A 17,055-nucleotide genomic window follows, 5' to 3' on the forward strand; every position below is an offset into this window, starting at 1 on the left:
CAAATACTATTCTTGAAATTGAAAAAATACTATAAGTTAGGAACACATATTTAAATAAATAAAAATAAAATTATTGAGCGTTATAAAAATATATAAGTTAGGTATCTTTTTCAAGGTGGGAAAGCAGTGTCACGATTATTAATAAAATTAATCAAAAACATTTATACAATTTAAAATACGTATTTAATCTCAACATAACACATACCTTATTTTTTTAATAAATTAATAAATTTGTGGATTTATTGCCATTTAATATTGTAATATTAAGTATTTACCATAAATACATTTTGGTAATCTGAGTGGATTACCTAATTTATTATAAGTATAAGTAAATTTTTAATGTAGCAATAAATATTAGAATTAAAATTCTATTGTTGTCAAGGTTCTTTTTAGATTTAATTATTTTATTACATTTTAAATAGAAATAATAATAATGTCCATTAAAATTACCAACATTAAAGGAGTTTTAAAAAAAAAAATAATATAAGATGAACTGATTGTGTTTATTATGGATTCAACAAAATTGCTTATAGGTAATTGTCTGTGTAGGACCATCATAAAAAATAATTGATTCGTTCTAGACTGTAAAGAAAAATGTAATGACTATTTATGTATATCCATATAAATAATTGTGATGACTGTATATAAATATTTAGATAGAGTCATAAATGATAATAATTGAATATTGAAAATGACTACGAATGTAATATGAATCATATTATATCATATAACTAATGATATTGGAAGAACAGGAAATGTTTAGATTTATTTAACCCTAAACGTGTTAGGTATCATTTAGATTGCAGTAATATAGATATAGATATATGATCCATCGCGAGTTTGGTTAAAAATGATTGAAACGATTAAAAAATAAATGTATAATTAGTATATCGCTATCGTCTTGTCATATAAATCAATAATGAACGTAAACCATTATTTTTCATACACTACCTACATCATAGTGGCCCGTGACTAGTTGGAGGTGATCACCTATATTTTTTCTGGATCATTCGAAGAAAAAATTTGATAACATCGTTAATAAATTGTTATACACGTAACATTATACAATAATAATAATAATAATAATAACATAAATAATGATAATAATAATAGTGATAACTAATAATAGGTATTAGGTTCCGTAATAGTATTCCGCGATGAAGCGGTGAACGTTTTATATTTTTTCTTTAAAAACAAAAAACGGCGAAATCCGCGTTATTACATCTCGATGGAATCATCAGCCTCTGCGATCGTGTCCAAGTTGGTTAGGTCTACTACAGACATGGACGGTGGTGGCGACTCGTGCAGGACGCTACCGAACTTGATGTCGAAACAGTCAGCGGCTGACGTGACCGGAGTGACCGCTACTGGTTTTCCTCCGGTGGCGATGGCCACGATCTCGGGTTGCGGGTACCCGTTTTGGCCTATATAGTTGGCCATCACGGTCGCGGGTGCGCTACACGCGGCCGCCACGGCACAGCAGTCACGGCGGCGGTTGTCGTCGTCGTCGTCGACGTCACCATCGTCGTCGGACGTCTCGCGGCGACCACCGCGGCCGCGTTTCGCGTGTCAGGACTTTGCGGCCGCGGCGGCGGTGCTGGAGGCGGCGCCGCGCGACGACAACGTCAGATCGCTTATACTGCCCCCGCAGCCACCGACCACGCAGTCTTCGCGTTTCTGCCGCTGTTGCTGTACCACTGGGTTAATGCCGCTGCCACCGTCACCCGTCTGCGCGGTCGCCGGCCGGTAGAGCGTCTTGAGTTTGGTGGACACGCCGTGGTGAACGATGTTGAAGCACATGGCTGTCAGCGCCATGCCGGACAGTATGTACACGGAACAGAACCAAACGGTCGCCGTACCGGTGAGCGTCACGTCCATTGACCGCGAGTTGCCGTAGCCGATGGTGCTGAGCAACATGAAGCAGAAGAACACGCAGTCCAGGTACGACTTGCCGCCGGCGTCTAGCCGGTACAGGACGGCCGCGCCGCATCCGATGTACGCCGACATGAACGCGAAGCCGACCAACAGCAGTGGCACGAAACTGGCGCTGTCCGCGGCCAGTTCCGCGGCCGCCGCCGACGCCGAATCAGACACCGACGTGGCCGCCGACGTCGCGGCCGCCGCCCGGTCGGACACCCTTAGGAACACGTCGTCCGCGTCGCCCGGCCGCACATAGTACGGTTCGAGCGCGTGGCCGGAGAACGTTTTCATTTGCATGTCGTACTCCTTCCGCTCGCGTTTCAGTTTCATCCGCCGCTCTTTTTCTTCCATCAGCTTCTCGTCGTAACAGCAGTAACCGCATTTAGAGCACAGACAACAGCACAACGACCTGCAATAGAGCCGAATAAAACACGGTCATATTGTTTAACGATTTAATTAACGTATAATATTATATTTATCATATCGTTTAGTTTTGAGTACGCATTACCTATTGGCTATCGATGTATACATATACATATACATTTATTTGTTTGTTATTATTTTTTTTAGTTGGACAGTTAAACATTCAGAAACTTGTGATTGACAAAATTAACAAATGCATTACACACAAATCACAAATTTACAGGCCAATGCCCAAAAACGGAAAGTACCTACAGATGCTGAATTGTAAAGAGTTTTTTTTTTTATTTAATAGACGGGCTGTCACATTGCACCTATAATGACTTTAAAATATGTTATCATTAAAAAACGGTCACTTTGTACGTGGGAAGTGATTCCATAATTGTGGATTCATTGTTTTCTATTTTCTATACGAATAATCCAGACCATGAAAATATAATATTACGATTTCCACTTTATAACAGGTGCACGATGTGGTTACTCGATCGAATGCTTTATCTCGAACTCTCATAATTCACAGACATTGAAAAATAACCTACGAAGATAACAAATAAAAATCGAATATTTATAAACAGTCCAATAGGCCGCATCGATATGCGTTAATACTATCGTAATATGGTCGGAGAGTTGAAGGGTCTGGTTGTAGACGGATTATAAAAAAATGTAAAAGGTTCAATGAAATGGGAATATTATTCCTGTGCCCAATCAGGTAGTTAAAATAAATTGACCGTGCTCAATCAGGTATTATCGAATCTTAATAAAAAAAAATAAAATATTGTAATACGAATTTTTATTAAGTACTGCAGAGGGTGTAATGCAGACATGAGCGTAATAAAATCCGTTAAGAAAATAACGCCTCTCCCGCATTTGTTGTCCTTCGTCTCACAAGCGCGTACATGACAAATTTACATTCATCAGTTCACGTTTAGCTTTATTAGTTTAAAAATTAGATTGAATCGACCGATTATAAAGCACATGATAGTAAGAACATTATTCGTGTTCGTATGTCGGTTTGTTTACGAAAATTCAATTTTTTTAAATAGCGTAATTTAAAAATACACATAACTCGCTTACGTAAATGCGTGTATAGCGTGCTCTTAAGCAATCACGAGATGGACACAGATGGACAAAGCAAAAATTAGCTACATTTTAGTAGTTATACTCTTAATTGACCAGTAAAATGTTTCTATGAAACACGAACACAGTCGGTTAGTGCATGTGCACATAATTTACGAAATCAACGAACGCGATCGGCACCCGTTATTAAGACTTGCGGGCAATAAATACAATTTGCCCCGTTCGATCTTGGCCGGTTGTACGCGGTTCGGTTGTTACTGCTATTCGTAGTTACTTCGAGACTTAACGGATTTTCCAACAATACACAATTATTTCGCGACAACAATCACAGTTCAATGGAAAATGCTACAGCCACAAAATTATTATTGTCGGAAGTATCAAGTTTTTGCGAGGTAGTTGTTAAACATTTGAAACGTTACACGAATATTGGGGCTTTAATCGGGCAAATTTATCTTTCTATAAGCATTATTGTATATTTCTTATAATTCTTATAGTCAAGTTCCTTCTTCTCATTTAACATTCAAGGAGAAAATTATTTTTTATTCATCGTCGAGTGTTACAGGATTATTTTATTTCTTACACATTTTATTTTTATGCTGTAAATATTTTTTCTTATTACACGATCATTACTCACTATATAATATAGAAAAATATTGTGTATATTTGTATTGTTGTTTATAAATAACTGTGGCATCAAGATAAATTTTACTGTATTTTGTAAGTTAAATACGTATAATGTATTTGTACCAACATACAGTTTATCATAGTTTATTTATAAATAAAAGAAAACTTGAACTATTTTACGGATATCTATCTATTTTTAAATTTATCCGGTACTACATAATATATAGATGATTATGATATATTTAAAATACAAGTTTGTTCAAATTCGAACTGTTTTTCCATTGAAAATAAATAGTATACATAATAAATTTTATGAAAATTACAGTTGCACTATCATGAGTTAATGCGAAATTTTTGTGCGTTTAAATCAAATATTTTTTATAAACCACTCTTCGAAAATATTGAACTTTTATATGTATTCGTATTACATAGTAAGTTATTGAATATTGAAATGAAAACATATGAAAATGACACGTGAAAGTTATACACATCAAGTGCTCTAAAAGTGGGCAGAATAAAAATTAAAACTATTCGTCGATATATAATATAGGATAAGAGAAAAAAGTGACAACCGAAAAAGAATCATGTTTTTAAGTAACTTGAATATTTTAAGCTACTTATTATTAGAGGTATCGAAAAATGGAAAAATAGAAAATTTTCTTTTTGCGCTAATCGTTTTTATTTCTTTAAAAATGATTGATGGTGTGACTAATCGATTTCTGATAAAGTTTGAATGTAATCACTTATTCAAACCTCAAGGACGTGTGATGTAATGTGTGCAATTCAAATTTAGAATATTATTTTAATCAAAAATATTTTTGACGAAATAATCACGGAGTATTAACAAACTCATTATTTACTATGATTTAGTAAATTATATGTAGTACATTAAATGTTTTAAAGGGAAAAATAGATTTTTCATTCTGATATTCATTAACCGAAAAAAATGTCTTTATTTTTTTTTAGATTTTTAACAACATTTTGTTTATATTTTATAACAATATGAAAATAATTTTTTAAGGATTCCTCGACTTATCAAAATATGCTTGAATTCATATATTTAAATGGTTTTCATTAGCATTTGCAATTAAGTAGAACTCCATTAACATAAATTGAATAAATAGTTGTATTAATTACCTGGTAAATATTCCTCGGGCACACCACGCCAACAGACCGCCAATGCTTGATAAGTACACTAACATCAATGGGATGCCAATCAACGCGTACACCATTGTAACCATTTTACCTATAGCGGTCTTCGGTGTGATGTTTCCGTATCCTGAAAATAATAATAAACAAATATAATATTATACGTTGTACAATGTACAGTTTATAATTATTGTTAATGCACCGTCAGAAATAAACGGTAACTGAATGTATATTATGTGCGAGGCGATTTGACGTATTCAAATCAAAACTGAAGGGATTAGTGAGAAAGAATAAAACACAACAACTCTTTCATTTCATTTACGTTTTATACCATACGCTGGTATATTTACTTTTGAACACACACACACACATACACACACAGACACACACATAGAAGTACTAGGTACTATACTCATAATATTTATGTAACTGATAAAATGAGCAAAATATGACTAGCTTTGGAAACAACTGAGTTTTGGAGTTTTCAATTGAAATGTGTGCACCTACCTATTTTACATTTAAATCATTCTAGTTGGCAGCAACTATTACAGTCTACATTATTGTTTCTTCTCTCATATTAGAATAATATAATAGCTTCCGTCCGGCTTTGCATAGCACTCGACGATAAAAGTTTTGTAATTTCGTACCATTTGATTCTACAGATTCTAAAATAATGGGTTAAACTTTGCGTTTTGCTTTTCATGTTTTGGTTTGAAATAAGACACATTTAGGGCCAAATAATAAACCATATTTTAAGAAAAAAATTCCTATAAAACATATTTTTCGTAGTCAACAACTACATGTCTAAATTACTGCCTAGTCTGTCTAGTTGCATAAATATAAAACGTTTTATATAAAAATAATGTATACTTTTTCAAACCATTACTATGGGTTTTATTTTTTATAGCAGTAGGCGTATTCAAGAAAAACAATCAAATATATATTTTATGTTTTCATTATAATTTGTCTGCAAGGGTACACAAATACTAGAATATTATTCGTTTATTTATTGTAACAATATTATTGCTATTTATTTGAGGGTTAAAAGGGTAACATTTGTTTGGTAGTAAATAATATTATATCCTCCATTAACGTTACGTATGGTATGATGTTTTATAGTTAAAAGTTTTAGTTAAGTAAAAATAATTTATTAGTTTATATGTACCTACCAGTTAAAAAGTTAGTCTTGGTAAAATAATAATTGTTTATACAGCAATTACAATGTGACCTGACAAAACAATAATTGTAACAATTTACTACATAGTCTAATTATTTTCTCAGTAGTCACTTGTCAGCCATTTGTTCAAATCAACAATACAATACATTGTATTATAACGTAATTAGTAATTACTAATTACCATATATAATGTTCATAGTATTTGATGGACGTAAAGACTAGACATACATGTGTGTCGTACATGGACGAATTATATCAGCGATAAATAATTAAATTATCAGTGTAGTTTATTATAAGTTATTTTATTTTACCTGATTAGCATCAAATACAAAGGACATTAGCCGTATATTTTTTTTATTGAGTTATAGTTTAAGAATTAATCAATTTTTTATTATTTACTGGACTATAAAATTGTACTCGTTTTATTTTCATTTTATTGGTCTTTTATTTCACATTGCATCTATACATGTTAATCAAATTTTAATGTTGTGGGCTTAAAAATATGGAAAAAATAAATTTTAGTTGATTATATTTACCTACTAAAAATGTCATAAATTTTAGTTCTTGTATTTATTTTTATATATTTTGTTTAAAAATAAGTTATTTTATACTGTTTAAATTGCTTATCTTTACTTTTTACCTCATTTCGTATAGGTATTATATTGGCAAGGTATAAGTATTTAGTTATATACATTTATGAAGTTTATTTAAATATTAAAACATACTCATGTTTTTTTTGGAATGTAGTATTTTTTGTTTTGTCAGTTTAATTTGAATCTATTACACATATAGTAATGTTCAGAGTTCAATTAATTTCAAATAATGGTGCTGGATAAGTAAAACTTGGTTTAATTATAAAGCAGATTTATGATAACTCAAATGGAACATTAATGGTAATACATAGAGTTGAATATTCAAATGTGTTTGGTTACATTATGTAACAACTAAAAGTAAATAGTCAAATTAATACCAATCATTATTTAATCAAAATGAGTTTAATTACCTTTTAAAATGATCAAATTTCAATTTTACTCACTTTCTTAGTGACACACTCAGTGTCAATTTAATATTCGGTTTTTAACATACATACATAAATAGAAGAGTTGTTTTAACTCCATGCTGTATCTTAACTGTACACATTTTATTTCGATGCGTTTGTTCAATAATATGAAAATAACTTTCAATAAGACATTTTATTCAGTTTTTAACTTGTGTAAATGTGTTATGTACCATTTGATTATATACGTATTATGTGAAAATTTATAATGTATACCGTGTACATTTTAATGTATAATTTTGAATTTTCACACATCCCAACAGCATTAGATTAGAGATATATTTTTATGATTTTTTTGATACTAGGTAGTATAAAATAAATAAATTTAATATTTTATTATAAATTAGTAATTACATCGCGAGTAGATTAAACGCATGTATATAAAAGAAATATGACATATAAGTATATACATAGTAATATTCCTAAGCATATAGAAAAGGGATTTTCTTAAGTCAATTGTGACAAAATATATCACACCAAGAGTAGCTTCTTAGAGAAATATATATATTTTTTCTTTCTCCTTTCAATTAACTTGTGAAAACGACTCGTTTCTGTTTTTGATTTTCTACCGTGAAATAATCTGACTATGCAAATTCGTAAGAAATATTATGTAAATTGTTCAAGAATCGCTTCAAGTACTCGCAGTGGCTTGGTAACAAATGTTTCTGGCGTATGAGTCCCATAAAGATACTATTTCAGGCAATCGGACGAACAGTTTTCAATCTCTTTTGTTAGCTGGGAAAGATAGCAAAACGAAGAATAAAAAGATCAAAATATAAATAAGGTATCACTATAGCGATACGTATCGACTTATATGCATATATGATATACATATATATTATAATATGTATTTGTGAGTGTGTATTGCATCAGATTCGATATTGTTTTTGTATTATGAAAATTTTTATCGACACCCTGTCACCACTGACAGTCGTTATACGCACACATCAAATTGATTCATGAGTTATTATTCGCGTTGATGGATTTCTTTATTTCTATCCAATGATTTTTTACTGGAAAATTCAAGCTTCATTGCAGAAAGGTGCGTGTATTAAATAAATTATATTCTAAAATATAATCATTTCATACAAATTTAATGTTATTGACATAGTGAATTGTAAATTATACATAGCAGTAGATAATTCAATAAAAACATTTCAAAAAATAAATGATGTGCCCTAAATATATTTTAATATAACAATATTTAGTTTAAATTGTATTCACTGTTAATTAGAACTATATAATTTAATAAAATTATGTTCTTTCTAATATCTTGACATATTTTAAAATAACTTAATTTTAAATGTAAAAAAAGTAATTTATCATTATTATAGAATCGATGAACTGAGAATACTTGAGTTAATTATAGATGCATTTACAGATTCACTATCTAAAACCATAAAAAACGAAAGCATACAAAAAAAAGTTCAAAATAAAATGTTATTATAATTTATGGCGAGTCGGTCATATCAACGCAGCGGCATATTCAGAATTTTTTAATGGGGCCGGGAGTCAGATAATTGTTCTACCATAGCGGGGGCTTCATCCCTTGCAACCCAATGGACCACTTAATTCCTGTTAATACACCACTGGTCACTAATAATTTGTCTATAATGGCCTAGGCTGTAAATATAGATAAATTATTATCATTTTAATATTTGACAATGTAAATATAAAATAATGTACATATTATGTATTATTTAATGTAATTAAATATGATAAATCTGTATTTTAATGCATGTAAGATTTTGTCATGTTATTTCAATGATATAAGAATGTACATTTATATTCCTGATTTCTTAGTGGATCAACAAACTGTCACATAACGGGGAGGTTTTATTTTATGTTCGGAGTTAGATACCTACTTGGTTATATAATATTATATTGTGATAACTATTTATTTTAAACAAGGTAGTTTCAATTAATAACATTTTTGTATGGCTGAATTATTGACTGTATGACCAATACCGCTTTGGTTAACCAAAAACAATTCGATTCTACTATACAAGATAATAAATTTTGTGTTAAATAGATATTTTTGTTTTGTTGTCTGAATCGGATAATACCTATTTATGAGTTTGAAAGGGCGAAGAAAGTTTATTTGAAAATTTTCTTTCGTAACATGATTTTTTTTAATATAAAATGAATTAATAATTCACGTTGTGCTTTTGTGTAAATTAAAATGCAATGGATTTTAAAAATAAACTGTGAGCATTTTAAAAACAAAAATGTAATACAAGCATTGATTATGTTGAAATTTGGAAATTAATAATGTAAAATATAATAACAAACATACACGGAATAAAGTAACTGCTGAAATTATATTATATATTTTTTGAAAATATAATAAATTAATAATATAAATAAAACAAGTAAAGAGGATCGTGATCTAGTTGAGAAAACTATCACTTTTTACATAACTTAAGAGAAATAATTCTTATTTAATTTAATTTAAATTAAGTACCTAACTACTTATAATATGGTAGTATTTTGAATAAAATGATAGATAGAAAGTTGAACTTGAAAAAAAGAAAAAAAATAATTTTATAAAGTCTTCAAAAAGTATTAAATTTTATTTTGCTTAACAATAATAACTATTGTAGAGGTGTGCAAGAATGCCAGAGTACTTCAAAAAAGATATCAAGATGGGTTGAGAACATAAGTTCTAAATGAATGCATCCACTTCAGGTCACACCTACAAAGCTTTCGGAAAGATAATTAAGTAGCTCTAAAAAGTATTTAATGTATACTGGTGTTTATATAAAAAAATTGTTTTATTATATTATATATCTTTACATTTCCCTACATTAATCTTGTTCTGACAATGCTGCATGTATGCCGTCGAGAAATTATTCTACAGAAAGATCGTTTTCTAGATTAAAATAGTCAGTCATATAGGATCTTAAATATATTTATGATCATGCATAAGGAAAGAACGGCTGAACTCTTTAACATTTCTCAACGTTGAGGCTGATTTAACATGCCATTTATATTTCAATGATATCATTGAAGTTTTTGTTTCCAAAAGTCAAGGAAGAAATTACATTTACTATTGAGACTGGATTTTATTTATAAATTGTGTACTTATGCACTGCACATAGTATATTTAATGCATTCCGTTGTCAATTTTACAAAGTGTTTAAGAAATAAAAATGTTAATTAAAAATATAATTTTTGTGCCATGTTAATGATATTTCAGAAACGGTAGCATTACATTTATTTCACTTCGGGGCACATATATTCTACATTTGCTGCTACATTACATGTTAAGAACACTATTATATTGATAATTTGAAATAACTGTCGTCAATTAAATGAAAATAATGGGGGCTTATTGAAATTTGTGGAATATTAATAATGGATCAATGAAAGAGGGGGTTGAGATAATTAAAAGGACTTTTTTCTTCTGAAATTCCTCTTTTTAGTCTGTTGAAATCCAAGTTTTAGATTTATTTCCCGTCTCTTTGCTCCCACCCACCCATTAAAAAACTACTGTGATTGAGTGGTATTTTATTATATTGTTGTATTAGAAATAAGTGAAATAACCACTACGAAATACGAATGTACTAATGACAACACAATACGTATCTTTGTAAGAATGTGTACGTTATTAATACATTGTTTTGAAAAAGATTGAAATTCTTATACCATCATTCTTTTTTTTGTTTTGTTTAGTGAAAGCAATTTCATTTACGTTTTATACCATACGCTGGTATATTTACTTTTGAACACACACACACACACACACACACACACACACACACAGACACACAGACACACAGACACACAGACACACACAGACACACACAGACACACACACACACACACACACACACACACAATTCGTCGTAGGTTAAACGCCAAATAATAACAACTGATAAACAACCGCCGACGAATAACTTATTAAAATAACATAAATGCGAGTACACGTTAGAACAGTGCCATTAGTCGTGGTATAGATCGTGAGATATTGTCTGCAGCTGGGCTTATTATAACACTACTTGTTTGTATGTTTCTCGGTTTATTATTTTTATCATTTTTTGCCAATATTTCCGATTTCTTTACTTATAACTCACTGTCGCGCAAAGTCGAAAAGCATAACGGAAAACTATCGAATCACTAAGACTGTAAAGGTACATTACAAATAATACACACACACACACACATACACATATATACTATATAATTATATATATACATATATATATATATATATATATATAGTATAGATACTTCCATCATCGTGACATTGACATTCCAGCCGTATTATACGATCAGATTCGACTTAAAATAAGTACAGTGAGAAAAATCTACTTGGATCAACACACACCCATACCCAGTGTAGAAATTGAATTAAGATAAAATATGTCACGAAATAATATTTTTATTAGTTATAACTGTTATTAGTTATTAGTACAGGATGATTCACTGTGAATGTTCATCCAAATTTTTCTTTTAATTCTTATTCAAATTATAACTATTGAGCTTAGTAATGAATGTATTCATTTTGCAATGACTGAGAGTTTTTTTATACCCATCTTCACCTTTAGGGCAGTAAAAATACTTTGATTTTTTACTATGTGGCGGTATCTGGTAGAAAATTCAATTTATTTGGTGCTTTGGTGTTTAATTTTCAAAAATAAAATATTTCCAGTTCTTTTCAAAATAACTTGAAAAATAATAATTTTAAGAAAAACCAGATATTGACCTAATTGTTTTTTTTTTTTTGATAATTAAAAACAAGTAATTTTAAGGACTTGTAACTTTTATCATATGCTTAATTATTGCCATTTTCTATTCATGAAAAAATGTTAAAAATATTATATTGATTATTTTTGTGCTATTATTAGTATTTAAAATTTTGAATTTTTTTCTTCTATAAATGGTGATTAACAGTTTGTGTAAAAATGTTTAAAAATTGAATACAAAATTGTATATATCTACATATAAATATTAAAAACACATAGACACAATCATTTTATATGTACTTGAAGTTAAAATATTGATAAAATTTGTTAAGATTATGACAATTTATAAATATACCTAAGTAATTTGAAGTTAAAAAAAGTAAGTAAATAAGTACTGGTCTGCTGTACATTAGGTGTCGAATAGGTCACTATTACGGGTTTTTAAATTTGATATTTAATTTTGTAATTTGATTTTTGTATTAAATTTTATATTAATAATTATTATTTAATATTTTAACGATGAATAATGATGTTAATTATTTTGTCTAAGTTCAAAAATATTACATATGTATGGAGACTTAAACATTTTAAGTGTATTATGAATTTTATTATAGGTACACAATAATATTTTTAAAGTATGTAGATTGATTTTAAAATATTACCTATTTATAGTTGTATATTATACATTTATGAACTTATTCACATTGTTTTATGATAAGGTGTAGTTGATTCAAAAATTAATAACAATAATATAATATGATATAAATATATATTATTATAGTTATTAAATACCAATATTATAACAAATGCAGTGTTTTTGGAAAAAATTAAATTAATCTATTGTAATACTAATGTAAAATAATAGTAAAATAAATTACTTTAATAGGAATATCGTTAAACATATCATGAAATATATTTGGTGATATAGGACGACAGACTCCGCTTAGAATCGTTTTTAATATACAATCATGATATATATTTTTCATACTTGAATGAAAGGAGTTTGTAACGCCACAAAAAACTCTTTAAATGGTATAATCAAATTAATTATTTAAATATATGGTATTCTTAAGAATTCCAAAAATCAGAATTTGAATGAATAAAAGAAAAATTTAAAATAAAAATGGGATTCAGTAGTATATAATAGTATATTTGGTCAATCACTCGATATATACGAGTATCTATTATCTGTATTCAACTATATTAATATAATAATATACTAATACCTGTTATTAAAATCCTATTAAATTTTAAAATATTTTTTTATAAAAATGAATTCAATGTCTATAATACCCGTATTACCAGTGAACTGTATTGTCTATTAAAAGTTATAAACTAAGGAAGTGTCTGCAAATATGTACATCAATAGTATTTATATATTCCATCATTGCAATAACTAATAGGTTTCAAATAAAATATTTTATTAAAAGAAAAAACAGCGGCGTCGTGATTTGGTAAGGTGTAATAGGGGCATGTCCGCTCGGGGCGAATAATTCTGTATATATCTTACCATTTAACGTATGTACCTATGCCATTATAACACGAGATTATCACGGGTGATGCGGCTCTACTCGTCGTCTATAAGCTACTATGATAGGTATATATATTATACGGTCATTCATCAAAAAGGATGTTTTCGACGCGTGTTTTATTACTCGACAGTCAGCGATAACTCGGTTTACTAGCGCATTGTCTAGTTCGATTGGCATCTGACGGCAAGGCCTTATAGCTGGTTGTAATATTATTACCAAACGTTAAAAACATTGGATTTAAACCCACATACATGGGGACTATGGATAAATAATGTGGGGAACACAATCAAACATTTGAGTCTCCCCGAAGCGTATAGACAATAGCGACAGCGACATACACATTCTACGTGTAACTGATTTATACCGCTGTTGTCTAAAAAATACATCTTACTAATTATGTAATAAAACGTCCATAATTGTACGTATTATAATATTGTATCTGCGCTGGCCTTTTAAATTAACTCAAAAACATACAAATTGGGGGACGTTATTTATCCCTCGGATATTTTAATTAGTGAAAAGTAAAAGTGATCAAAACTACTAGGAAAAAGATAATTTTTTTTCAGAGATCATAATACTAAAATGTTCTTTGTCAAAATAAGCATTCGTACAGTGACATTCATGAATTGTGTATATAAATAATAAAAAAAAACTTTTTCGATTACAGAGACTCATTGTATTACAAATGTAGCTTACGTTATTATTGTTTAGTTATACGAAAGTTTAAGGTACCTCAGGTACTTACATACAATTCAAATGTAAAGTAAAATTTACTTAAGTACAAAAATTAGTTTAATTTAAAAATACCGAAGAATGCTGCATTTTCTATTTGTATACAGTATATTGATTCTGGACTAATTTTTTCAGAAAACTTCGCATAGAATATTATATCAAAAATTGTTATTATATATAGGGATAAAATTCAATACCAACAGGGTATGAATAGTTTTAAATTAGTTAAAATATTTTAGATATTTCATTGTGCATATAAAATAATAATATTACTAATTGCGAAAAGTTGTAATTGTATCTGTAACCAATATGTTTTGAATTAAAATAAAATAATTAAAATAGTTAGAGATAAATGTATTTAAAATGTTCAATTTTGTTAAAATTTTATTTCATACGTCATTAAAAAGAACATGTGCATTTTGTAGGTATTTTTTATATTTTAAAATTCAAAAAATAACAACTTATTAGAAATTGTATACTAAAATTTTTAAGTTGTATATTAATTATAAATATTAAAATTAAAAAATCATCAAGTAGGTAAAGTAGGTAACCACTCTACTGTACAGTACATTTTGAGTGTTACTCTTCATTGAGTAAACACTGTAAAATAAGTGTTGATGAGGAACCTTACAATTTTTACATTTTCGAGCTTTTGGCTCGGAAAATTGTTAAAATAAATAAATAAATAAATTTCTATAAATAGCTTAAATACATTGATACATATAAAAAGGGCTTTGTTTTTTATTTTTATAATTTGTTTTCATATAAATAATTATATTTGCATATCGTATTATTTTATTGGAGAACTATTAAAACATAAAAAATTGACTAAAATAAAAAAAATGTATTTACTAATTGTGTACAAAATATACACATTGAACACGGGAATTGTCTATGGATATAATATAATGAACATATTATATATGGTTTATGACTTATGGATAAGTCAAGAAAATGCGGAGGTAGTTATATAATGTAGTCACGATAACACAGTAAATAACGAGTGTGACAAATCACAAATATCAATGACTTAATATTAATTATAACTATCCATAAGCTCGAGATGCATCTTACACGAATGTTTCGTTGAATAATTTTTAATGATTTGTCAATGTAGCATATCATTTTCTATATTATTTTATTTATGAGCTATCTCATAAAAAATGGTTTAATAAATTTAAACTAATTTTAGTAACTCAATAATTATACATTTACATTTTCAAGTACCTTCCTAATATTTTACTACGGTTTTACGTTGGGATGGTGTAAATACATTGTTCTATATTGTATACTAGATAATATTTTTTGTATCATTAACTATTGCGATAGACGATAGTGGGTACATGAAATTTATTGTACATTTTAAACAATTCAATTTATTGCTAACATACATGAAATCAATGCTTTGCAGAAAGGCTGATCTTATTTGATAGTATAAATAATTTCTAGGTACAAAATAACAATTGTTACAATGGACGAGTTTAGTTGGGTGATAAATTTCGTCAACTAATTATTATGGTAGGTAATTACGTAAAACAATGTACGAGTACGTATCTATACATTTTGAACATAGAATTTCGAAACTCCTACCTCAATTTTATCTCCCTTATCCATACCAAATCGAGTTCGAAATTCAATATAGCAAAAGGACATTAATTTGTTACTAAACTATATCGAAATGTATTGTTTAAGAACTGGGGGATCCACCAAAAAAACCACTGGTTTAACTGAAAATGCCACTAGAATTTAAGCTTATGATTTAAGTTTATTAAGTTTTGATCGGGATCGTTTTTAGAATGCTATAATAAATAATTTTTAAATTTAATACATAATACGATATATAAACCTCGGTTTAAGTATGTACCTATAAAAGTAACGTACTATAGAAAATTCAAAGTACTTATGTTATAATTATTATTGTGAATATTGTTTTAATACGGTGCTTATAAGTATCTAGTAAACTAAGTTTAAATTGTTATAACTATAAATATGAATTTAGTTAAAAAATTATTGTATAATAAAAAATAGTTAATAAAATTAATAGTTTAGCTTTTTTTAAATTATGCATTTTGATTTTTCTTTTGATAGACAATAATAAATACATAAGGTTCAATCCGAATGAAATGAAGTAAACCCGCTGAAAATATTGAATGTTTTTGACACGCCTAATCAATTAATTTAAAGATTTTTTAAGTTGATTAAAATATCTGATTAAACTATAGATATTATTTATATTTATGTGTGTTGAAGTGGAAAACATTTAAAATGATGAACTTATTTTGGTGATTTTTTTTTATTTATGATTTAATTATGGTCACATGATTCACTTTAGTTTTTCGGGTTGGAAAATTCAATACAACATTTTGTGAGATTGGTTTTTTGAACTTGAAATGTGAAAAAAAAACCAGTAAAATTAATTAATTAATGCGTGTAAAGCGGTGGGTAAGTGAGAGATGTTGGTTGGTTCGCTGAATTTACGGTGGCAGTAGCTATGGGGCTGAAGAAGCAAGTATATCATGTCAAAACTGAATTAGTAAAACGTCTACAAAGGCAACGTCGCCATTATTTTGCAATGGGATTATGTAGCACTATGTGTGCACTACGGTACTGGCAGTTAATCATACAAAGCGCAAAACGTCTCGGCATGTCATTTTCGTTGATGAGCCCGAAAATAAATAA

At 28.8% G+C, this 17,055-nt stretch overlaps 1 protein-coding gene across 1 annotated transcript in view; it reads right to left on the reverse strand.

The window, feature by feature from the left end:
- Nucleotides 1-1,559: 1,559 nt before the first annotated feature.
- LOC113556655 overlaps nucleotides 1,560-17,055 on the reverse strand; it is a 34,826-nt gene continuing 19,330 nt past the window's right edge. The window contains exons 2-3 of the mRNA XM_026961741.2: nucleotides 5,179-5,320; nucleotides 1,560-2,329 (exon numbers count right to left, since the gene is read on the reverse strand). Of these exons, the coding sequence (XP_026817542.1) occupies nucleotides 1,570-2,329; nucleotides 5,179-5,320 (902 nt within the window). The 3' untranslated portion in view covers nucleotides 1,560-1,569. The remainder of the gene's footprint in view (nucleotides 2,330-5,178; nucleotides 5,321-17,055) is intronic.

Source organism: Rhopalosiphum maidis, chromosome 1 (genome assembly GCF_003676215.2).
Source record: "Rhopalosiphum maidis isolate BTI-1 chromosome 1, ASM367621v3, whole genome shotgun sequence".
NCBI classification, from domain to species: Eukaryota; Metazoa; Arthropoda; class Insecta; order Hemiptera; family Aphididae; genus Rhopalosiphum; species Rhopalosiphum maidis.